At 47.8% G+C, this 24433-nt stretch overlaps 1 protein-coding gene across 1 annotated transcript in view; it reads left to right on the top strand.

Annotated features, from left to right (window-relative positions):
* The window catches only part of PTPRN2 (protein tyrosine phosphatase receptor type N2), a gene marked incomplete at its 5' end in the record, with an annotated part of 710841 nt that overhangs the window by 176306 nt on the left and 510102 nt on the right, over positions 1–24433 (top strand). The window contains one exon of the mRNA XM_082632697.1: positions 2957–3070. Within this exon, the coding sequence (XP_082488823.1) occupies positions 2957–3070 (114 nt within the window). The remainder of the gene's footprint in view (positions 1–2956; positions 3071–24433) is intronic.

The raw sequence follows: 24433 nt of genomic DNA, 5'->3' as shown, positions 1-24433 counted from the left end.
GTACACATATTCACATACATATACACAATACACATCTACATATGCCTACACACGTTTGCAGGCATGAAAACACACACATATGTAGACAGTACATAGCACACACATGCGCATACACTTATACCTTGGTGTCCTTTAAATGTGGTGGAAAGATGAACGATGTTGTTGAAAAATGCATTGGGTAAAACAATAATGAGCACAGTACACCTACTAGAACAGCCAAACTCCAGACGCTGACAACACCAAATGCTGGCGAGGGTGTGGAGCAAGAGGGACCCCTCACTTCTGGTGGGGATGCAAAGTGGGGCGGCCACTGGGGACGAAAGCTTGGTGCTTAATTACAAAACTAGACAGACTCTTACCATAGGATCCAGCAGTTGTGCTCCTTGGCATTTACCCAGAGGAGCTGAAAACATGTCCACACAAAAACCTGCATATGGATGTTTATAGCAGCTTTATTCATAGCCGCCCAAACCTGGAAGCAACCAAGATGTCCTTTGGTAGGTGAATGGGTAAATAAACGGTGGTGCATCCAGGCAATGGAATAGTATTCAGTGTTAATAAGAAATGGCTGTCGAGCCTCAAAAAGACATGGAGGAACCTGAAATGAATATGACTGAGTGAAAGAAGCCAGTCTGAGCAGGCTGTATTCTGTATGATTCCAACCATATGACATTCTGGACAAGGCAAATTTATGGAGACAGTGAAAAACATCACTGGTTGCTGGCGTCAGGGAGGAGGGAGGGTTGAACAGGTGGGGCACAGAGGAATTCTAAGGCAGTGAGAATACTCTATATGACACTGTGATAGTGGATATGTGTCATTATACGTTTGTTCAAGCCTATAGAAGTACAGCACCAAGAGTGAACCCTAACGTGAACTGTGGGTTCCGTATCCGTATGATGATGGCGTGTCAATGTAGGTTCGTCAACTGTAACAAATGTGCCATTTGATGGCAGTGTTGATAATGGGGAGGCTGTGCCTGCAGCGGGGCAGGAGGTTTACGGGGAAGCTGTGTACCTTCCTCTGAATTTTGCTGTGAACCCAACACTGCTCTGAAAAATAAAGTTTATTAATTAAAAAAAGCTACTGGGGACAGTGTCTCCACCTCATCAGCATGGCTAGAGTCTAGGGGCAAAGAGCATCCAGGGTAGCTTCAAACAATCCAAACAATTAAATTATTAGCTAAAACTAATTCTGAAAGCACAAACAATATTATGTATTATGTTATCTATAGTCTAAATATATGTTTGAAAGAAAGGTTTCAAGAAAATCTGATATTTTTCTTAGAATATATTTACAACGTTGTACACCACAAACCAAATTTAAAGAATGATGCCATTACACTTCAGAAGGGAAATAATTTACTTGGAATGCTCCAAAACACAGAGGAAATGTCTTTGCCCATTTTCCTCTGTGACAGCCTGAGTGGTGGGGTGTTTCCTGCGGGAAGTGGTTCTCAGACACGTCCCCGGAAGCGGGGCTACCCGCAGGCGTTGAGCTGGTCGCTGGTACGGACCTGATCTCTCTGCCTGCACTCAGCTCAACTACTTACCCCTCCCCGAGGCTGAGGTCCCTACACTCCAGCCTCGGTTTTCTCATCTTTAAAACGTTGGGTTGGACCGTTTTAATTCTCCTTCCATTCCCTGGTCCCAAGATGCTTCCATTTGAAGAGGGACATGAAAGTTCCGGGCGTATTCTGGAGTGTTCCACTTTTCTCTCCTTGCCCCACACCCCAAGCACACCACCCACTGGCATGGAGTTCTTTGCATGAAACAGAATCAAAGAACAGGGACACTTATCGTCTGTGTTCCAGCCGAGCAGACCGTGCGTCTTGCTGAGGGGTGGCAGTGGGGAGGAGACCCTCCAAGACAACTGTCCCCGGATCACTGGTGGCAGTTGGGTTCATTTCAGCAGCGCTCACCGGGTGGGGGCAGAGGCTGATGGTTGAACTCCTCACGTGGCCGTCGTCTGCCTGCTCCCAGCAGCCCGGCAGCCCGTCAGGTCGCCTCCCGGATTCCCTGGGCTTTGCAGAGGCCCACAGAAATCCGGGAGGTGCTTGCGAGAGGACACTTAGGATGATTCTCTGCTGCTCACGCGGGGCATCCGCCTTAAGCACATGTGGAATATCCAAGCAGCAGTTACTGATCAGCCTGGTGCTGGGCAAATGTGCTTCTGCTAATTAAACCGGTTGCATTTGAAAGGCAGTGAACAATGGAAGCGCTTTCCCTCTGCGCAGAGCCTGACGCTGTAGATGCCACCCTGGGTGAGGCCCTGGGTCCTGAATTAGCCTTTTGTACCCAAGGCGGTGATTTGAATGTTTGAACCCCCATAGGAAGCTTGTCTCAAAGTGAACAATTCGCTGAATAAAGATTAATTAGGGTCTAAATTAATTAGAAGGTGTGGTTTGAAAAGATGTTGATGAGCAGAGTCTGTCATTGCAGACAAATAGGACAGAGCAGGGTAATGGGTCCCCATTGATACCTCACTCTTCCTGGAGGCCCCCTTCTTCACCGCAGTGTGAGGAGGCCCCTGGAAGCCAGCCCTGCTGGGGCTCCACGGCCCCGCCACCAGTGCCTCCTGCAACCTGGCACTTATGTTCCTAGGCATCCTGTTTCTCATCTGGAAGACCGGCCCTGAATACTATTGACCTTTTGGTCACTGGACAGGCAGGAGCAAAGCTTCACGTCGAAAGTGTGAAAGTCTCCGGTGGCAAATGACAAAAAGGCGGGGGCTGGGCAGGGAGGGCTGGAAAGTAGGCTAAAAACCCAGACGACGCTGGACTCAGCCCAAAGGCTGAGTGGTGTCCACGGTGCCCTGCTTTTCACCTAAAACACGGTCACTTTGCAGGTGCTTCTGATCCTGGCAGCTCCTCAGAGCCTCGCCGCGGTGCATGGCCAGGGCTTCCTGGCCGTCTGTCTGTCTCCTCTCTTACCTGACCTGCCTCCCTTTGTTACAGACGGAGCGTTTGGACGGTGTCAGGAGCTTCCAGCCGTAGACGTGCACCGCTACGAAGTGTCGCCAAGGGTCCTGCGGCACCTGACAGCCACCCTGCGGGCGCTCTCCCACACAGGTACGCAGGCCTGGGCCCAATCCGCGTCCTGGCGCTGGGCCAGTGGCCTCTACAGCGCCAAGTGCTCAGCAGACATGTTGCATCTTCTTAAAAACCCTCGGCCTCTTAGGTGGTGAGGAGTTAGAAAAGGGCCGAGCCAGCCAGCGTGTGATGGGCGGGGGGCAGGCGGCCTGGGTCCCTCCTGGGTTCGAGGTGGTCCCGGCAGCCGTGGCCGGCGCTGCCGGTCAGTGAGGGTGGGGGGGTGGCCGTGTGTGTCGCTGCAAAACGGCCGCGCCGCTGGAGCCCCATTCCTAGTGTCCCAGCCCAGCTGCCCGGCTGCTCGGTGGCCCGCGGTCAAGTGTGCAGCCTTGAATGAGGCCCAGGAGCAGGCCGGGGGCAGCTTCCTCAGGGAGAGGCGTTTCCTGCAGAGGATGGACCCTGTAGGTCTGCACTGTGACTCACCTGCCGCGGCCTTCCTGGGCTCCTGCAGCATCGGGTCTGCCGTGGACCCTCCGAGCGCAGGCGTCTCACCCGGGCACGTGGGACCATGGCTGCCTCCTGGCCACAGTGTCCTCAGTGTCCGGTGTGAGACGAAAAGCGATCAGGGCCCCAGAGCCCTGGATGGTGCCGGGGGCTGGAGCGCTGACACGTGGCGGTACGGCTGGCCTGGCCCATGAGAGTGGGCTACCTCTGATGAACCCCCGCGGGCAGGGGAGCAGGTGCCGTGGGCCGTGCCACTCGCTCCGGCAGAGAAGACATGTGGCGGCGGCAGCGGTTGGCCCCATGCGGGTCCCTTCGTGGAACCCACTGCCGTCCTCCAGGACACGCCGCCGTCCGCGGACGGGCGTGGGAGTCCTCACACCCTCCTTGGTGGCGGCGCAAACCTCTGCAGTCCCTCCGGGAATGGGATGTTGCTCTTGGTCTGTGATGTTGTAAGTGGAAACTGTGGCGTTCGGTGGTCTTAAGTGGAGGTACTTTGAGTGCCTTTTCCACGTGATACCCTCACTCCGCAGGTCAGGGAACAGGGTGGGGATTCTGGCAGCCGCTGAGTGTGTGCATTCCAGAGCCGGGGAGTAACCACAGGATGGGTTTGCTCACCTGCCCCATAAGCCCCTCTGTGCCTGGCGGGCCTTGGTGATGTTTTGGGTCTTTTGGTGTTACAGTCAGTTGAGAGCCGGTGTCCAGTGGTCACTGAAGAGTCTGCTGATGTCCTTTCCCTCAGTGCACGGCTGCCCCGGTAGAAGGCTGCAGGTCCCTTTTGGAGGCTGGGGGAGAGATGAACAGGATGAGCGTTTGGCTCGTGCAGCAGAGTCTTTCCTCCAGGGGGCTTGCTTCCACCCATCCTTCAAGGGGCTCTGGTCTGTGACATGGAGTTTCCAAGTGTGGAAACTGGTGGAGGGGCTGTGACTATTTTGGCGATTCAGTAGATGTAGAACTTTCCTGCTGGTGCAGGTCCCTGGATGCTGGTGGAAGGCCCATCTCATCCAGCTCTAGGAGCACTGCCAGCAGCTAACCAATGCCCCAGGCCTCATGGGCCACTTTCTTCTGATTGGTGCTCTGTGGTGACCACATCCCCTTCTCTTTGGCACTTAAGTGCCCCCACTTGGCCCCTGCCTCCCCAAGGCCCCATCATCCTGTGCACTCAGGGGTCCCAGATGAATGGAAGCAGCTCCCAGTGTATTCCTGACACATGTGGGCATCACTGTGAGCTCTTCGAGGATGCTGGGACCCATGAACTTCTCGTGCCCTCTGGACCCTCCTGGGGTCATTGGCAGGTCGACTGTGCTGATCTCTCTAAGCCTTTGGGCACATGCCTCTGTCACGTAAAAAAGGAGTTCTGGTGTTTCCACTTCACTTCAGTAGGGACCTTGTGTCCCTATTTATGTCAACCAGCGGTGGAGACTGCTGGAGCCGTTGGCTGGCGAATCTGTGCTTAGGGGCCCATATCAATAAACTCCGTCTGGTCCAATTTCTGTTCATTCCACCTTGACCTCATATCCTGAAGATCCATCCCCACATGTGTTTCTGTTGCTACAAATTGGCAACATCATGCAATTCTTTCATGTGGCACTCTCTCTGTGGCCATGCCTCACTCTCTGGGCCTGCTGGGACTGCCGGTCCAGAGGTGGGTTGAGACGCACAGAGAGGTGGAGGGTCAGCAGGGCAGCAAGGCCACCACCTGGGGGGCATTGCAGGTTCCTCAGGAGAGGAAGGGGTGCTTCTCCTTGCAGAGCAGTTTTGAGGGTTCAGTGTCCCAGCTTAGTCAGGATGTGTCCTTGTATCCCCATCCCAGTCCCCAGCGCCTGTTCCCAGCACTGTGACAGGAGGCCGTGAAGCTGGGGATCCAGTGTGTATTGCGGTTCAATCTCACGGGGTCAGACTGTGAGATCATTTCAGTCATTTCAAAGGGAGTTCGAGACATACGGAGAGCACTTCATGGAGGAGGCGAAACATAGTGGAAAATAGGTTGTTTTTTTTTTGCAGTGCGCGGGCCTCTCGCTGTTGTGGCCTCTCCCGTTACGGAGCACAGGCTCCGGACGCGCAGGCCCAGCGGCCATGGCTCACGGGCCCAGCTGCTCCGCGGCACATGGGATCCTCCCCGACCGGGGCACGAACCCGTGTCCCCTGCATCAGCAGGCGGACTCTCAACCACTGCGCCACCAGGGAAGCCCAGTTTTTTAATGAATAGATTTCATTGTTTTGAGCAGTTTTAAATTTACAGAAAGGTTGAGCAGGAGTAGAGAGTTTGCATGCACCACTCCCCCGCTTCAGAAGGCTTTCTCGATTGTCAACATTTGGCTTTGGGGTGATGGGTCAGTACTGATACATTATTATCAACTAACATCCATAGTTCACATCAGGGTTAACTTTTTGTTTTGTACATTCTGCGGGTTTTGACCAACGTGTGATGTCACGCATCTACCATTACGGGATTGCGTAGAGTAGTTTCACTGCCCTCAAAAGCTTCGGTGCCCCACCTGTTCATCCCTCCCCTCCCGCCAATCCTTGGCAAACACTCATCTTTTTTTTTTTTTTTTTTTGTGGTACGCAGGCCTCTCATTGCTGTGGCCTCTCCCGTTGCTCCGGACGAGCAGGCTCAGCGGCCATGGCTCACGGGCCTAGCCGCTCCACAGCATGTGGGATTTTCCCGGACCGGGGCACGAACCCGTGTCCCCTGCATCGGCAGGTGGACTCTCAACCACTGCGCCACCAGGGAAGCCCAAACACTCATCTTTTAACTGCCTTTTCCAGAATGTCATACAGTTGGGATCATACAGTATGTAACCTTTTCAGATTGGCTTCTTTCACTTAGTAATATGCTTTGAAGTTTCTTCCATGGCTTTTCATGGCTTGACAGCTTGTTTCTTTTTAGCACCGAATAATATTCCATTGTCTGAGTGGACCAATTTGTTTACCAGTTGACCTACTGAAAGACACCTTTGTTGCTTCCAAGTGTTGGCAATTATGAATAAGCTGCTATAAACGTCTGTGTGCAGGGTTGTGTGGACATGAGTTTTCGGCTCCTTTGGGTAAATACCGAGGAGTGTGATTGCTGGGTCGTTTGGTGACGGCACGTTTAGTTTTGTTTCTTCGTCTGGTAAATGAGGATGATCAGACAGGGCTGTTGTGAAGGTCAAACGCTGAAATCAAGTAAACGATCTTAACCCCTTTTATAAACGTAAGTATTTCCAAGTGTTAAATATTATTTATTTGATACTCTGTTTCCAGTTTATGGAGCTATCACACAGATCATGCCCACCTATTTTTTTTCCAGTGGAATTATCGCAGAGTTTCTGCTAAGTTGGTTAGCTCTGTGCATCAGTTCAAATGCCGGAAAAACAGCTATCTTCCAAGGGATGAGGATATGTTCTAGTTCTTTCCTTAGAACAGTGGTGACGATGATGATGATAACACAGGTCCGCTCACTGACCGACGAGCACGGCTGTGCCCTATGGGAGCCAGTCTGGAGGTTCCCTGTGATCATGACGCGAGGGGACAGGCGGGAAGGACATGCAGGGCCTGGAGCTGCAGTCCTGTCCTTCCTGAGCCCAGCTCAGTCCCTCCCCGGAACACCTGGTCCCTCCCGGGAACACCTGGTCCTTCCCCGGAACACCTGGTCCCTCCCGGGAACGCCCTATTTTTAAGCTGATTCCCCCGGCCTGTCCTGAGCAGGTTGCCCTCGGTGTCTCGGGAGCCCTGGGGCGCCTCGCACAGAAGCTGGAGGAGTTCTTTGGGGCCTGGGGTCCTGGTTGGGGAGGTGTTTTGGCTTCTGCTGCTGGTGGCTCTTTGCTCCTGGGCCACTAGAGGGCATGTCCGAGTGACTGGACAGGCCCATGGCGTTTCACTCTGTTAGTTTGTACCTGGTGGCACGTTGCATTTCCTTCTGTCTTAGCGGCAGTGGAGGACTTGCCCTAGTAAGCCTGGAGGTGTAGGCGTGAAATAAGGTTTTATACGCTAGGTTGAAAAGAAGCATCATGGGGACATTTGTGCTCTCCTAAACTGCTTGTTCTAGTACTTTCTGGACATGCTTCTGTGTTTTTCCTTGGGCCCCTCCGCCGGCTAATGCTGCAGCTCTCCGTGCTCCCCTCCCCCCTCCCCAGGCGGCTGATTCCGGGACTCCTTCTCTGCCTCTCCCCCCGCTGGCCAGCATGCTGGAGGTGGCGGCCGCAGGCCTTACGGGTAGACTCCCCTCCAAACTGCCCATTGTCCTTGGGTGTGAGGGTCAGTTTCTGGAGGTCAGGTCTACAGACGTTATGGGGTGTAATGATGGATCTCAGGGAAAATCATCATCCAACTGAGAGTCTGACGCCTGGGACTCATGTTTTCACCCTCTCGTGTGGAAAATCACAAGATCCAACCTCCCTGCCATCTCATGGCCTCGGCAGCCGCGTCCACAGCAGAGTCGGCTGAGTGTTGCTATTGCTGTTGCTCGGCCTCATCACGGCCACTCCTCAGAGATGAGGGTCTGGTGTCAGTGACAGACGGCAGCTTGCAGGGCCTTCCTCTGGAGGAAGGAAGGGAAAACGGGGTTTCACTGTGCAACTTGCTTCTTTTTTTTTTTTTTTTTTTTTTTTTCCAGTTTTGAGGGTATTTATTAGATTTAAATGATACAAGTTGCAAAAAATTACACTTGTTCCCCTAAGATTATATTCACCAAAATCCTGTCTTTATTTTTATCAGCTATTACAGAAAGCTTCAAAATCATTATAGAAGAAAATTAACATTTTTATCAGTACGCAACTTTTATTCCATCACAACCAAGCCAGCTGAATATAGAACTATTTTAACAGCAAAAAGCCCTCATCATAAATCAAGACACAAATCAGCCTTCAATTACATGAGTTAGAAAACAAACTATGCTTATGTTGCAGTCTACCGTAAAGCTTTAACTTCTATGTCAGAATTTAAAACACACACATGCACACACACACCCTCTGGATTCCTCCTAGTTTATCTAAAACCTACTTTTGTGAAGATCCACTATTTTCTTGAGTCTTCCGGAATGAGCACTGTGGCCATGCAGTTGGCATCACGACCTCTGTAGCCTACCCCAGCACCCCTTGCCTGGTCAAGAAGGTAGTGCTTGCAGGGCCCAGCACCGTCCCTGGCTCAAAGCAGGGGCTAAAATATTTGTTGGGTGAATGAATAAATGATTATCTGCTGACAGGCTTGCCATCAAGCCTCACAAAGAAAAAATTCAGAAAGAAAAAAGTAAGAGACGCTTTGTTCGCCTAAAGTCAGCATATGATACACGTGAAGACCAGATGACTGGTTCACCAAATGGCTATGATACAACTGGCTAGGTGGGCTCTAGACCTCATCCCACCGCAAAGTTAAATACAAGTATTTTAAATACCATACAAAAAACACAGGACAACTTACCTATAAGATTCTTTTGCATGTATCAAATATGTATATATGAATATAGCACATCATCAAGTTTTTTAGGAAGGAAATACAGATGCACATTGTCATGTTTTTAGAGTAGGACTTTCTAAGTATAAAAGCAAAAGAAGAAACCGTAACAGAAATTTTACATAACAAAAAAACAAGCAGGATCAAAAGATACATGACATGGGCTTCCCTGGTGGCACAGTGGCCAAGAATCCGCCTGCCAATGCAGGGGACACGGGTTCAAACACTGGTCTGGGAAGATCCCACATGCCGCGGAGCCACTAAGCTCATGTGCCACAACTACTGAGCCTGTGCTCTAGAGACCACGAGCCACAACTACTGAAGCCCATGTTTCGCAAGAAGAGAAGCCACCGCAATGAGAAGCCCACACACCGCAACAAAGAGCAGCCCCCACTCGCCGCCAACTAGAGAAAGCCCACGCACAGCAACAAAGACCCAACACAGCCAAAAAAAAAAAAAAAAAAAAGATATCCGACAAAGTAGGAAAAATATCTGCATGATGACAAAGAATTAATTTCCTTAATACATTAAGAGTTCTTATAAATTGACTTAAAAAGAAATATCCTGAGGGAATGATAAATGCAGAATATGAACAGGCAATTCACAAAGACCAAATACAAATGGCCAATGACTACTGACATTCAGCCCCAGTAATAACCCAAGGAGCACAAATTTAAAAGATGGATATCCAATTCTGCGAGGGTATGGGAACTGGCACTTTCTAAGACTGTCGTGGGAAATGGGATAGACATTTTGGAAGGTGATGTGGTAGTACCCACCAGTAACTCCAAGTCTAGGCAGCCATTCTTCAAAAAGACTGGCACGTGAGGAAGTTCAATCCAACAGCGTCTTAAAATGTGAACCATTGGGAAAACCAATAGGGGGACAACACATGACAGTAAATTGGCACCAAACCATGCTGCTATTAAATAGAAATGAGGCAGAGAAACGCATCACATGGATAGATGCAGAATACGTACAATACCATTCTTGTTTTGTCAAAAATACAAAAGGTGCGTATTGGCGTAGCCTGAGAAGATGATTCAGAAGGATCTACGTTAAGCTATTAACAGCAGTTACTCTGGGTAGTGGGCACGGAGGGTAATGGGGAGCTTTCGCTTTTTTACTTGATATACTTTAAAATGGTTTGAACTTTCTATAAAAAGCATGTATTATTTTTATAATTTCTTAAAAAGGAAGAGAAAAATAGCAAGATATCAAGCACTTATCTATTAAAAACAGGTTCTGTCCTTTGAGAATTACCTTCAAAGTTCCTTGAAGCTCAAATGGCCGTGTCTTTCCCATTCATAAGTAATAAGAAATATTTTTAAAAACATCTCTTCCTTTCTACATTTCTTAGAAGAAACTGTACAGAGTCACCACTGTCTTCTAAAATCCATTCGTAATCTGAGAAAAAGACTATTAAAAACATAAATCACCCCCTTAGGCCTAATATCTATCAGAAGAAACCCATTCACTGCCTATATTACATTTAGTCCACCCAATTTCTGAGACAATGCACAAAGCGCCAGCCACAGAACTCCCACCAGCATAAATACGTGGCGTACAAAGAACGCCCTGTCGGCAGGGCCCAGGGCACAGCCCGCAGCGGTAAATGGGAATGACAATTTGAGTCACAGGATCAGGAGTGAAACCGAACTTGGGACTTGGAGGCAGTGTGATGCTCTTCACTTCCTTCTACACCTTTTATTCTCTGCCACCCAAACTCTGCCCCTTGCACAGCCCCGAAATGGGCGATCTGTTACGGATGTCCACACGGCTTTACACTGAGGCGTCAGAAACCACTAGAGAGATACAGCAAAGTGCTACTTGAGGGTCTCAGCTGGAATCACAATGGCAGCATATGTGTAAACCCACATTTTTTCTGAGCCCTAACATTCCAGCTACCATGGAATCTTGTTGGAGCTGGTCTACAGAAGCAAGATGTATTCTGGGGAGTCACGTGTCACATCAAAGCAGGAACTGGTGAGTCTGTATTTTTATGGAGCAGTCTCTCCTCCTCGCCTCCTCCTCCTCCTCCGCTCGGCGCGGCAGCGGCGGCGGCGGCCATTTTCCGGACGGCTTTTACCACAGCCCTCTCTCCGAGAGGCGCAACTTGCTTCTTCAATGTAAATGCATACGTCAAGGAGCAGAATATGTTCACTTTTATTCACTATCCTTGTCTCCTGCAGTCAGCAGTGTTTCATGGGTGGACACATTGTTCTCTCGTGCATTAAATTTTTTTTAAAGAGTTTTAAGAATTTCATGTAATGTCTGAAACATTTATATTAACATATTTCCATACAAATAACCCAAAGAAAGTTTATTATTAGTTGTTTTTATTTTAATTTTTGAATTTTATTTTATTTTTTATACAGCACGTTCTTATTAGTCATCAGTTTTATACATATCAGTGTATACATGTCAATCCCAGTCTCCCAGTTCATCCCACCACCACCACCACCACCCCGCCGCTTTCCCCCCTTGGTGTCTATACGTTTGTTCTCTACATCTGTGTCTCAACTTTTGCCCTGCAAACTGGTTCATCTGTACCATTTTTCTAGTTCCACATACATGCATTAATATACGATATTTGTTTTTCTCTTTCTGACTTGCTTCACTCTGTATGACAGTCTCTAGATCCATCCACGTCTCAACAGATGACTCAATTTTGTTCCTTTTTATGGCTGAGTAGTATTCCATTCTGTATATGTACCACATCTTCTTTATCCATTCGTCTGTCGATGGGCATTTAGGTTGCTTCCATGACCTGGCTATTGTAAATAGTGCTGCAGTGAGCATTGGGGTGCATGTGTCTTTTTGAATTATGGTTTACTCTGGGTGTATGCCCAGTAGTGGGATTTCTGGATCATATGGTAATTCTATTTTTAGTTTTTTAAGGAACTGTTCTCTATACTGTTCTCCATAGTGGCTCTATCAATTTACATTCCCACCGACAGTGCAAGAGGCTTCCCTTTTCTCCACACCCTCTCCAGCATTTGTTGTTTGTAGATTTTCTGATGATGCCCATTCTAACTGGTGTGAGGTGATACCTCACTGCAGTTTTGATTTGCATTTCTCTAATAATTAGTGATGTTGAGCAGCTTTTCATGTGCTTCTTGGCCATCTGTATGTCTTCTTTGGAGAAATGTCTGTTTAGGTCTTCTGCCCATTTTTGGATTGGGTTGTTTGTTTCTTTAATATTGAGATGCATGAGCTGTTTATATATTTTGGAGATTAATCCTTTGTCTGTTGATTCGTTTGCAAATATTTTCTCCCATTCTGAGGGTTGTCTTTTCGTCTTGTTTATGGTTTCCTTTGCTGTGAAAAAGCTTTTAAGTTTCATTAGGTCTCATTTGTTTATTTTTGTTTTTATTCCCATTACTCTAGGAGGTGGATTAAAAAAGATCTTGCTGTGATTTATGTCAAAGAGTGTACTTCCTGTGTTTTCTTCTAAGAGTTTTATAGTGTCTGGTCTTACATTTAGGTCTCAAATCCATTTTGAGTTGATTTTTGTGTATGATGTTAGGGATTGTTGTAATTTCATTCTTTTACATGTAGCTGTTCAGTTTTCCCAGCACCACTTATTGAAGAGACTGTCTTTTCTCCATTGTATATCCTTGCCTCCTTTGTCATAGATTAGTTGGCCATAGGTGCGTGGGTTTATCTCTGGGCTTTCTATCCGGGACTTGGGTGGCTATTTCCTTTCCCATGTTAGGGAAGTTTTCGACTATAATCTCTTCAAATATTTTCTCTGGTCCTTTCTCTCTCTCTTCTCTTTCTGGGACCCCTATAATGCGAATGTTGTTGTGTTTAATGTTGTCCCAGAGTTCTCTTAGGCTGTCTTCATTTCTTTTCATTCTTTTTTCTTTATTCTGTTCCACAGCAGTGAATTCCACCATCCTGTCTTCCAGGTCACTTATCCGTTCTTCTGCCTCAGTTATTCTGCTATTGATTCCTTCTAGTGTATTTTTCATTTCAGTTATTGTATTGTTCATCTCTGTTTGTTTGTTCTTTAATTCTTCTAGGTGTTTGTTAAACATTTCTTGCATCTTCTCGATCTTTTCCTCCATTCTTTTCCCGAGGTCCTGGATCATCTTCACTATCATTATTCTGAATTGTTTTTCTGGAAGGTTGCCTGTCTCTGCTTCATTTAGTTGTTTTTCAGGGGTTTTATCTTGTTCCTTCATCTGGTACATAGCCCTCTGCCTTTTCATATTGTCTATCTTTCTGTGAATGTGGTTTTTGTTCCACAGGCTGCAGGATTGTAGTTCTTCTTGTTTCTGCTGTCTGCCCTCTGGTGGATGAGGCTCTCTAAGAGGCTTGTGTAAGTTTCCTCTCATGTATTAAATTTTTAAAAACATACGTTTCCCTTCTTCTGACAAGCCATTAAAATTCAGCATATAAATGTCACTCTTTGGCATGTGATTTGCTGTCATAGAAACATCTATGGATTTATTTCCTGGCAAGAGTCCCCTGACGTATTGAGCTGTATGTCAAAAGCAAAAAACAAAAAAAAGCAAAAATTAGCAATCTAACAGAAGGTCGCATTTCCCTAAAAGAGAATGAAAAGAAATCCCCTAATGATACGGAATGGAACGTGGGAAACCAGCGTGGGCTGCAGAGGTGGTCAGTTGGGCTGAGACTTGGCTCCCACGTGGCAGCTACCTCGGCTCCAGTGACGCGCACTCACTCACCCGTCGGCTGCTGTTGGAACACCTGCCCTGTGCCCTTGGAAACTGGGGTCACCCCTTCTTGCTGGGGTCTGGCCAAGGCCACCAGCCCGAGCTCCTGGTGGGCTTGCGCTGTGGGGTGGAGGGGAGCACGTGAGGATGGGTCCTGGTCACGAAGTGACACTTGCCCTTCACAGGATTGTGTGACGTCCAGCTGCACGTTCACTCCTGCTGGAAACACGGCCCAGGGACCAGCAAGGGTCCAGCAAGTGGAGGGGAGACAGAGGTGGTGAAGGGTCCTCCGTTCTCGCGGCCCCCTTGCCCACCCTGCACCCGGGGTGCTTCTAACTTCTCCATATGCCCGGCCGTTTCTGTGAAAGGAACTCCTGTTAAAGCACCTGCTTCCCAAATAACCAACATTAGCTTCAAAGCTCGGTCTTAAACAGGCCCATGTGGTGGGCAGGCAGCAGTTTTTGGGTTTAGGTGCCGTGTGGTAAGGGGCCACCGAGGCCAGGGCTGGGCCCTGCCGACCCCTCCCCTAGGTAGCACTGCAGCCTCACACAGCTCAGCTTTGAGGAGCCTCAGTGACCACTAAGGGACATTGTTTCTGCACTTGAGTTTCTTGAGGCTTTTAAGGGCCCAGGGGCTCAGCACACTACCTGGCACAGGGCAGGATTCCTTTGGCGGCAGAGAGGAACACTGACTGGACCCCAGACAGAGGAAAGATAGTAGTTTCTGGAGGCGGGTGGTGAAGCAGACCACGCAGGTCACGGCTGCTGGGGGGTGTCACCCGTCCAGTGTCAGAAGCCACTCTTTTCAGTGGGGCGCCCTGCGGGTCACCTGTGTGCTGGGGGGTGTCACCCTTCCAGTGTCAGAAGCCCCTCCTTTTGGTGGGGGCCCTGAGGGTCACCTGTGTGCTGGGGCCTTGTGCAGTTTATCTCCAGCACGGCCTCCGCCCGCTCCAGACCCGGTCAACTGGAAAGGAACACGTGCCAGAAGGGGACCGTTCGTTCTGTTCACACCCCTTCCCAAACCTGCGCTTTCTCAGTCTTTGCTCGTTCGCGTAAATGTCATCAGCACCCACCACCTCGCCTGTGACACCAGCTCTGTACCTCACCTGTCCTGGCCGCCTGCCTTCCCTCCTCACCCCACCTGCCTGCCCACAATACTCCCTCTGATTCTTTCTGGAGTGGGCTTTTATTCTGGAACTTTCTATTCCAGTGTCACTCATCACAGTCAAGTAAAGCGTCCGTCTTGGCTTTGCTCTCCTCTGTGGCACCATTACTTTTGGATGTAGTGTGTGAGGAGCTCCGCGGGCCTGGCTGTGGTTGTTCGCTGCTGCGCTGGCACCTGGTGAGCAGTAGGTGTCTTGTTGGACAGGTGCATCCCGACTCCACAGTAAACCTGCACAGCGGGGAAGGCATGGCCACACGGGGACAGGCCATTCCCTGACCGTGAGCCAGGACATCTGAAGCTCATCTCCAACATAAACTAGCTGTAGGATCCCATCACTAAGGCCTCTTTCCTTTAAAGACACTTTTTAATCATTTTATTGTAAAATGAAGCACAGATACAGAGAACTGTACACAACCTGTACGTGTGTGTGTGTACGCACACATATAAACACACATGCGTTTATATACATCCTCATGAATTCATACTGATATGTCTAATTCAAATTAGGACTACAAAGTTTATGTAACACTTTTAATATTATATTTAAATTTCCTTTCTTCCACAATGAGAATGCTGGTTTTCCAGGGGACAGGGAATGTTGCCATAATATTGACTTAGTTTATGCTACTTTGCACAGGCAACAGTCTCAGAAACAGTATGAAGACTCTCTCTTCCAACTGCTGTTGCTGAGAACAGTTACGAATTGCCTTTGCTCACGCCCTCTGCGTTTCCCACTTGTTCTCATGGTTGTGTCTGTTCACCTTAGCGCCAGGTCTCGTGGGCGTGTGCTGGAACCTTGCCACGACCCTCCTCTGATCCTGAGTCCCCGAGGAGCTGTGTGTCACTGCTCACTGTCCCTCCTCTCTGGCCCGCTTTCCCATTGTCTGTAGTGATGTTATTCTGTTTCTTCCTTTTTGTCTCCTCTTGGTAACTTTTTATGGGATTTGATGCCTGCAGTTTTTCGTTGCTCTTTTTAAAAATGTGAACTTAGCTTCCCTGAACGTTTAGAAGGAGGCTGGGTTTCTAAAGCTTTTCTAACTCTGTGGAGCTCTCTGTTCTGTGGGGTTTTTTTGGGGGGGGGTGCAGTGTCAAAAAACATGTGGCAGGTTACTTCTTTTTTTATATTATTGTGATATAATTGACGTGCCACAGATGAACTCTTTGGAAGTGTACAGGTTACTAGTTTTTAGTATGTTCATGAAGTTGTTCATCACCACTAGCCTTTATCAGAAAAGAAGCCTCAAAGATGACTCAGTACTCACTCCCTCTTCCCGTGCATGCGCCGCCCCCAACTCCTAGCTACCACTGATCTAGTTTCCTTCTTAATGGATTTGCCTGTTTGGGACATTTCATATAACTGAGTTCATACAAACGTGGACTTTTTGTGTTAGCTTTCTTTTCCTCAGCAGCATGTTTTCAAGTTGCATTCATTCTGCAGCATGTATCAGTACTATGTTCCTTTTTAAGGCTGAATAATATTCTATTGCCTGGATATACCATATTTTGTTTATCCATTTATCAGTTGGTGGACATTTGAATCGTTCCATTTTTGGCCATTATGAACAACATTGTTATGAGTACTCAGTACAAGTTTTTGGGACAACGTATGTTTTCAATTCTTCTGGGTATACCTAGAGTGGAATTTCTGGGTCATATATATTAACTTTATACTTGTTTTATGACCTAAAATGTGGTTTCTCTCTAAGAATATTCCATGTGCATTTGAAAAGAATATGTATTTTGCTGTGTTGTGTTCTCTAATGTCTGTTAGGTCTAGTTGGTTTGCAGTGTTGTCCAAGTACTCTGTTTTCTTGCTGGTCTTTTCTTTAGTTGCTCTATCCATTATTGAAAGTGTAGTATTGAAATCTCTGACTCTTATTGTCTATTTCTCCCTTCGATTCTGACAGTTTTTCTTTTCGTACATTGGAGCTCGGTTGTTAAGTGCCTGTATATTTATAATCATTATATTTTCTTGGTAGATTGACCCTTTGTCTCTAGCAACACCTTTTGTCTTAAAGTTGATTGCACCTAATATTAGTATAGACACTCCTGTTCTTTTTTGGTCATTATCTTTTTAATATTTATTTATTTGTTTACACCGGGTCTTAGTTGCAGCAGGCAGGCTCCCTGGTTGTGGCATGCGAACGCTTCACTGTGGCATGCATGTGGGATCTAGTTCCCCCACCAGGAAATGAATCCAGGGCCCCTGCACTGGGAGCGTGGAGTCTCATCCACTGCACCACCAGGGATGTCCTTGGTGTCCTTTCTTTTTTCAGCCTTTTAATTTCAGCTATCTGTGTCTTTGAAAATAAAATGTGTTTCTCATAGCATATCCTTGGATCATGCTTTCTAAATCTATTCTACCAATCTTTGACTTTTACTTGGAATATTTAACCCATTTACATTAATGCAATTACTGATTAGGTAGGATTTATGTCTTCTGTTTTGCTATTTGTTTTTCTGTTTTATGCTTTTTTTTTGGTTTTTATATTCCTCCATTACTGTCTTCTTTTGTTTAATAGGTATCTTCTAGTGTATCATTTAAACTTCCTTGTCATTATATTAATTTTTTACAATTTTTTTAGTGCTTGCCCTGGGGATTACAATTACTATCTTACTTTATAACACCTAATTTATGTTAATACAACTCGATTTCAGTAGTATACACAAACTTTATCCATGTATTGCTTCTGTCCCTCCTCCCCTCCTTTTTGCTGTTATTGTCACACAAGTTATATTTTTATACATTATATATCTATCAGCACAGATTTATAATTATTGCCTTACGTCGCTGCTTTTAACTCAGGAGCAAATAAAAGGTTAGATACACAAAATGTATGTATTCTGTTGTTTATGCTTACACACATAGTTACCTTTTCTTGTGCTCGTTATTTCTTCATTTGGATGTGAGTTATTATCTAGTTTCCTTTTGTTTTTGTCTGAAGTACTTCCTTTGGTATTTCCTTTAGGGAAGGCTTGCTAACAATGGATTCTCTGTTTTTGTTTGTCTTCATTTTTTTTTTTTTTTTTTTGCGGTACGTGGGCCTCTCACTGTTGTGGTCTCTTCCATTGCGGAGCACAGTCTCCGGACACGCAGGCTCAGCGGCCATGGCTCACGGGCCTAGCCGCTCCATGGCATGTGGGATCTTCCCGGACCAGGGCACAAACCTGTGTCCCCTGCATTGGCAGGCGGACTCTCAACCACTGCGCCACCAGGGAAGCCCTTGTCTTCATTTTTGAAAGATAGTTTTGCTGGATATAAAATTCTTGGTTGACAGTCTTTCTTTTAGGATTTTGAATGTGTCATATCACTGCCTGTGGCCTCCACAGTTTCTGATGAAAAGTTAGTTGTTAACATTGTTGGGGATCCATTGTATGGGATGAGTTGCTTCTCTCTTGCTGCTTTCAAGATTCTCACTCTGGCTTTTGTCAGTTTGATGCTGACGTGTCTACATGTGGATCTCTTTGAGTTTGTCCTACTTCAGATTTCTTAAGCTTATTGGATGTGCTGATTCATAGTTTTCATCAAATTTGGGGAGTTTGGGTCATTATGTCTTTAAATATTCTTTCTGGCCCATCTCTCTCTCTCCTCCATCTGAGACTTCTGTTATGTGTATGTTGGTGTATCTGATGATGTCTCATAGGCTCTGTTCATTTTTCATCATTCTTTTTTCTTTCTGTTCCTCAGACTGGATAATCTCAACTGATTATCCTCAAGATTGCTGATTCTTTCTCTTCCTGCTCAGATCTGCTGTTGAGCTATTCTAGTGGACTTTTCATTTCAGTTATTATAATTTTTAACTGAAGAATTTCTATTTTTTTAATATTATTTTTACCTCTTTATTGGTATTTTCTATTTGATGACACGTTGTTCTCATTCTCTCCATGAGTTCTTTAGACGTGGTATCCTTTAGTTTTTTGAACATATTTAAAATAGCTCATGTAAAGTCTCTGTCTAGTAAGTTCAACATCCAGTTTCTCAGGGACAGTTTTTATTGTTTGTTTTCCCCCTCTATGTATGGAGCATACTTTCTTTCTTTCTTTTTTCTTTTTTTTTTTTAACAAAGAAAATGTGTTCTTTTTGGTGATTACAGTGACTCACTAAGATTCAGGAGTAGAATACACTTTCATTTTTTAAGATCACTGGGGGACTTCCCTGGCAGTACAGTGGTTAAGACTCCATGCTTCCAGAGCAGGGGATGTGGGCTTGATCCCTGGAGAATCAAGATCCCACATTCCTCATGGCGTGGGGGAGCATGCTCTCTTGTTTCTTTGCAGGTCCCAAAACTTTCCATTGAAAACTGGATATTTTAAAGGATATAGCATGGCAACTCTAGAAATCAGGTTCTTCCCCTACTCAAGGTTTGTTGTTGTTACTATTTGTTATTGTCTATTTGTTTAGTGACTCTGGTAAACGAACGCTGTAAAGTCTGTACTCTGTTGTGTGTGGCCACTGAAGTCTTGGCTCAGCTAACTTAGTGGTCAGATCATGACTGGACTGGTTTCCTTAGACACCTGGAATCAGTAAGTCTCTAGGCTTTGCTGAAGGTTCTGTATGTGTATACCCTCAACACTCAGCCAGGCAGCTGAGAACTCTGCCTTGGGCTTTACTTCCCACTGGCTCAGAGCCTCAAGGGCATCCAGAGGTGAGCACTGAGGGTCTTCTCATGTCTTTCCTGAGCATATGCACAGCCCTGGGTATGCGGTCAGCCCTACACATGCTTGTGGCCATCCAGATTCCCAGGATTATGGGAGAGCTCTACAAAGCCCCTATGGATGTCTCATTCCTGAGTTTTTCCTTACAGATTCTTGGTTCGTCTATTGTTTGCCCCAACTGTTACCCCACTGTAGGCAACTGAGACATTGAACATGCCTCTAAATGTTTTCAACAACTGCCCCTGGGGAAGAGGCTTTCACACATGTTGAGCTGTGAGTCAGATTAAATAAAGACAAGTCAGGTCTTCTAGGGAACCACAGCCAGGTCAGATAGTGACAGTCTTCTGGTAGTGAGGCTTTGAGGAGCTCCAGCCTGTCCTGCCATTTCCCATGGCTGCCAGGCTTCTGTTTTCACTGTGATTCTGGCTGTTCATTTCCAGGCTGTGGTGGAGATGGAGAAGATGATGGAAATAGGGCAAGTTAGCAAGCCAGGAAGTTCACTGTTCTTACTGAGAATCAGCCATTTTTCTTGAGTAAATTCTTCCCCCAGAATCCAGCCAGCCTTGATTTCCAGAGTTTTGAAAAAGTTGATTCTGACCATCTTTGACATTTTTCTCACTGTTTTTATGAAGGACTGCCATTTTTACTGATGCCCAGAGTTGGCTTCTTGAGGTTTCTTGTCTCTAGTACTCTTTCTGGATATTGTCTTGGGGTTACCTGTCCTTGGAGATAACTTCACTTAGATTTGATTTAAATGTGGTCCTGGGTTTTGCTCACCACCTGGTTGCTATGTCTACTTTTATGTGGCAATTGGGGATTATCTAAAGCATTGCAGCCATGGCCATGTCCATCTTCCCAGAATTAACTGATCACTCAACCAAATTCTATCCTCTCTCTCTCTGTATATATATGAGAAAAAATATATATATATATCCTCTCTCTTCTGTCTGACATGGAAATGAATGCCTATTTAATCTGTTGCCCTTTCCTTGTTGAAAACATCCATTGCATTACTCTGCACTGAAGGAAGTGAGCCGCTCTGCCTTCAGAGCAGCAGTTTCAACCCTGGCACCACACTAACATAACTTGGGAAGCCTCAAAAAAGAGGATGTCTGAGCCTTACCCCCAAAAGATTCTAACTTGAATGGTTTCATACGGGGCCTGCCATCTGCATCACTGAAAAATTCCCCAGGTGATTCCAGTGTCTTAATATCTCTTTTCCTATAAAATGGGATTAAGAGTCTCTGAATTACCTAAAACTTGTTTTAAATACAAGCATACGAATCACTTTCTCCCTATGGGTGTCTTAAATTTTTTATCTGAATGTTTTAAGATTTTCAAGTTGCACGTTTGACATCATTTTAACCTTATACAGTAAGTTAATATGATATATTTTGTTATAATTTTCATAGAATAACAGAGAATAGCAATACTCAGTATAGTATAGAAGAGTATAATTTTAAATAGTTATAATTTCAATATTCCACCCATGCTTTCTTTTTGCTGTAAGAGGAATGCACCTTTTTATTTAGTACATTTAAAAAAAACAGAGGCACAAAGGGTGTCCCCAGTGTCATTCAGTTGGTGCAGAATTGGGGTTAGAACTCCAGCAGCAGCAGAGTGTAGAACAGTAGTTCTCAAAATTCTGATCTCAGGAACCCTTCATACTATTAAAAATTATTGAAGACCCCAAAGAGCTTCTGCATTTTTGTGGGTTTGTGCTATCTGCACTTACTGTCTTAGAAACTTAAAACTGAGAAAATTTTAAAAAGCTGTGTTTTAATTCCGTTTAAAATAAAAATAGTCATAATAAACTTGTTATATAATAACCATAGTAACTCTGTCTTCCAAAACATTTTTAAAAATGTGCTAAGTGTTATGTTTTGTTTTAATTTTTTGCATATTTCTTTAACGTTTGCCTTAAGAGAAAACAGTTGGGTACTCATATCTGCTTCTGCACTCATTCTAGGCAATTTCCACCCACATAGCCTCTGGAAAATTCCAGTGTAAGAGAAAATAAAATGAAAAGGATAAATAGTGCCTTAATATTTTATGAAAATAATTTTGACCTAATGCCCACCTTAGAGCCTCAGGGACCCATGGAGGCCCTCAGGCCACACTCTAAGAACCGCTGTAGAGAGAAAAGGGGGTGGGTTTGGAGTCAGAAGGAAGCATCAGCTCCAGCTGTGCCCCGAGTGGGCCCCATCAGCTCGGCACACACGTTGTGACATTACCTAAGCTCTCCTGGTTTCCATGTCCCTGCCTGTGGAGTGCGGGCAGCACCACACGCCTTTGGTCGGGCGCCCTGGAACTAGACACTGAAACAGAGGTTTGCTGCGGTCAGGTCCTTGGAGAGTGCTCAGGGCATAACACCTGTGCAGGGGATGGGAGCCTGGTTAGGCAGAGGGGTGATGCAAGGGCGATGCCGCGCAGGAGGTGCTGAGCGGAGCCCAGAGGAGCTCTGGGTCTGGAGCTGGGTTCAACCTTCGGAGGTGACCCCATGGGGGCACGGGGCTGGGCCCAAGGAGGGCCAGAGCCCTGGGATACGCTCTGCCCAGGAGGAGGCTCGGGGCGGTGACTTAGGGAGAGGCCGTTCCCCGTGGCTGCAGGAATGGAGCAGACAAGGCTCCAGCTGAGAGCTGCCGGCCTGCCAGTGTCAGAGGCCGAGCCCCGGGGAGGCATGTGTGCAGCACGACTCCACCCCACAGCCACTGCATGATGTTCCGTCGTTTCTCAGACGCACTTTGTGTTCACACCTTAACACCCCTGAAATCAGGGGTGCATCTTACATCAATAGCACGCCGTCATTTAACCGGCAATATTTTGGCTTTTTCTTAGCAATACTGAAATGATGGTCTGTCTCAAAATCAAAATTCCTTAGCATGGATGCAGTACAGTAATACCGTCTCATAGGACTGTTCCCATCCCAGGTGAGGCGGGTGGCACCATTCACTAAATACTCAGGAAGTGTTGAAGCCCTTTGTCACCCACGCTGAGTTACGGAGAGCCTTCCCTTCCACATGGACTCTCTCGACTCAAGCCGGCGTGAGCTGGGCGGCCGGGGAGGAAGACTGCACGTCCTCAGCGGATGGACTGCTGGCTCAGCGTGACCGTCCTGTGGGTCAGTTATGACTCTAGAGCATTCTGTCTCAGGAGCTAAAACGATAAATCAGAATTGGGTACTGTGGTTAACTGCTTGGGATTCTGAATATATACATTTGTTCAGCTTTTTACAGTTGGGCGCAAATCAAAACAAGCAGATCGGAAAAGGAAGGTGGGGCTGTAGAGCGTCTCGGCGGCGGGGAGCCTAAAAGCCGCCGCCCTGAGCAGGAGCTGACGTCTGCGCATGTTCCACCTGCGCCAGCTCCGCAGCCGCAGGCCCAGCGCTGGGGAAGAGCAGGAACTAAGGCATCAGACGTCTCCTCTGCAGTGTCCCTCCACCTGTTCTGGTGTTTTTATTTGCTGTTCCACGTCATTCTAAGTCAAGAAAAATTAAGAAATTATGAGCACGGACTTTCACCATTTGTCTTTATATCGTGCAATTCTGGTTTTAACTGCAAGTATAAGAGCATCTAATGCCCATGCAAAATCACCCAACTTCTATTTCACGGCTCGAACGTGCATACCTGCTGTGCGTGTTAGACGGCGGAGACACTGCTCTGTTTCACTTCTCGATGCGGACACGTCCCATCAAGCCCGCCTTCGGCTCCCCCATGGATACGTAGGACCGAGGGAGAGGAACTCTGGCTGCCCTACCGTCCCCTCTCCTTCCCTGTCGTCATTCAGCATAGATGGCTGGGAATTCAGGGAAGTGGCGGGAATCAGAAAGGATGCGACGGGGCCCCCTTGTCTGTGTTTCTTGGAACACCGCTGCTTGCTTTCTGTGTGTGAAGCGAGTCCTGGGCGGCGGCGAGCTCGTCTCTGGGGGCCCCCTGGGATCTGAGTTGAGGGCGTCTCCGAGTCAATGTGAGCGGGCCAGGAGGGGCTGCAGGCACGCGGACGGGGTGCCCCTCCGCCAGCACGCACCCCCGCCGTCTGGCCCCACGTGCCTGCAAAACGCAAGTTCAGAGATGAAGTTGACGGTTTCAGGACAGGGGCGGTAGAGGAGGAGCGCATAGACCTGTGTTCTGTCCGCAAGGCTGGGTGGGTACGAGAGGGACCTCGGTGTGTGGTTGGCGGCCTCGCCTTGAGCGGGTCACGGCCGACGTCCCCGCTGTGCATCACCACCGGCGGCCCTGCCCGCCCCAGCCATCCACCCAAGCAGTCGCCGAGCGCGTGTCTCTGTGAAAGTTGGCTTCTGCCTTGGCCCACCTCGTACCTGCAGAGGCGGTGTCTGTGGTTCAGAGTGACATCAGTTGCTGCCGAAACGTCCCAGGTTTCTACGTAGAACACAAATCCTTTTGACTGTCGGACGTTGGGAAAATGTGTTTCTGGGAGGAATGGCAGCTATTGCCGCCCGCCTAGCCCCATGAGCCCCTGGATGCCGACTCCGGGAAAGGCCTCTGTGGGACAGGCCTGCACTTTGACCGAGGCTTTGGAAACTGGCCTGTGGAGCTGGGGCGGAGCCCGGGCAAGCCAGGCCCGGGGCGTAGGCCTGGGGGGGATGCACGCGAAGACCCGCCCGTGGAAGGCAGACGAGCGAAGGTGGGAGACCAGAGGGGGCACCGTGGGGGTCGCTCTGGCCGGGTCGGAAGGTGGGAGGGACTGAACGTGGAGCACGAGGACCACGGATACCCCCGCCAGCGGGGTGCGGCGAGGCTGCCCTGAGGACGCGCCTGTGCCGTGCGCCCCGGAGAGCGTGTGGGGCGGCTTCCAGGCGTCCGAGCTTTGCGGCCGAGGAGCCGCCAGCGCCGAACGCCCGCATCTCCCCGAGGAGGCGGCGGGGGTGGGGGGTGCTGCGTGCCCTGCTCCCGGAGGCGCCTTCCGAGGGCTGCAGGGTGAGGCCCGGGCTGTGAGACGGGCC

This window comes from Mesoplodon mirus (genome assembly GCF_964341445.2).
Source record: "Mesoplodon mirus genome assembly, chromosome: 9".
Classification (NCBI taxonomy): Eukaryota; Metazoa; Chordata; class Mammalia; order Artiodactyla; family Ziphiidae; genus Mesoplodon; species Mesoplodon mirus.
This window is presented reverse-complemented; position numbering and strand designations above follow the sequence as displayed.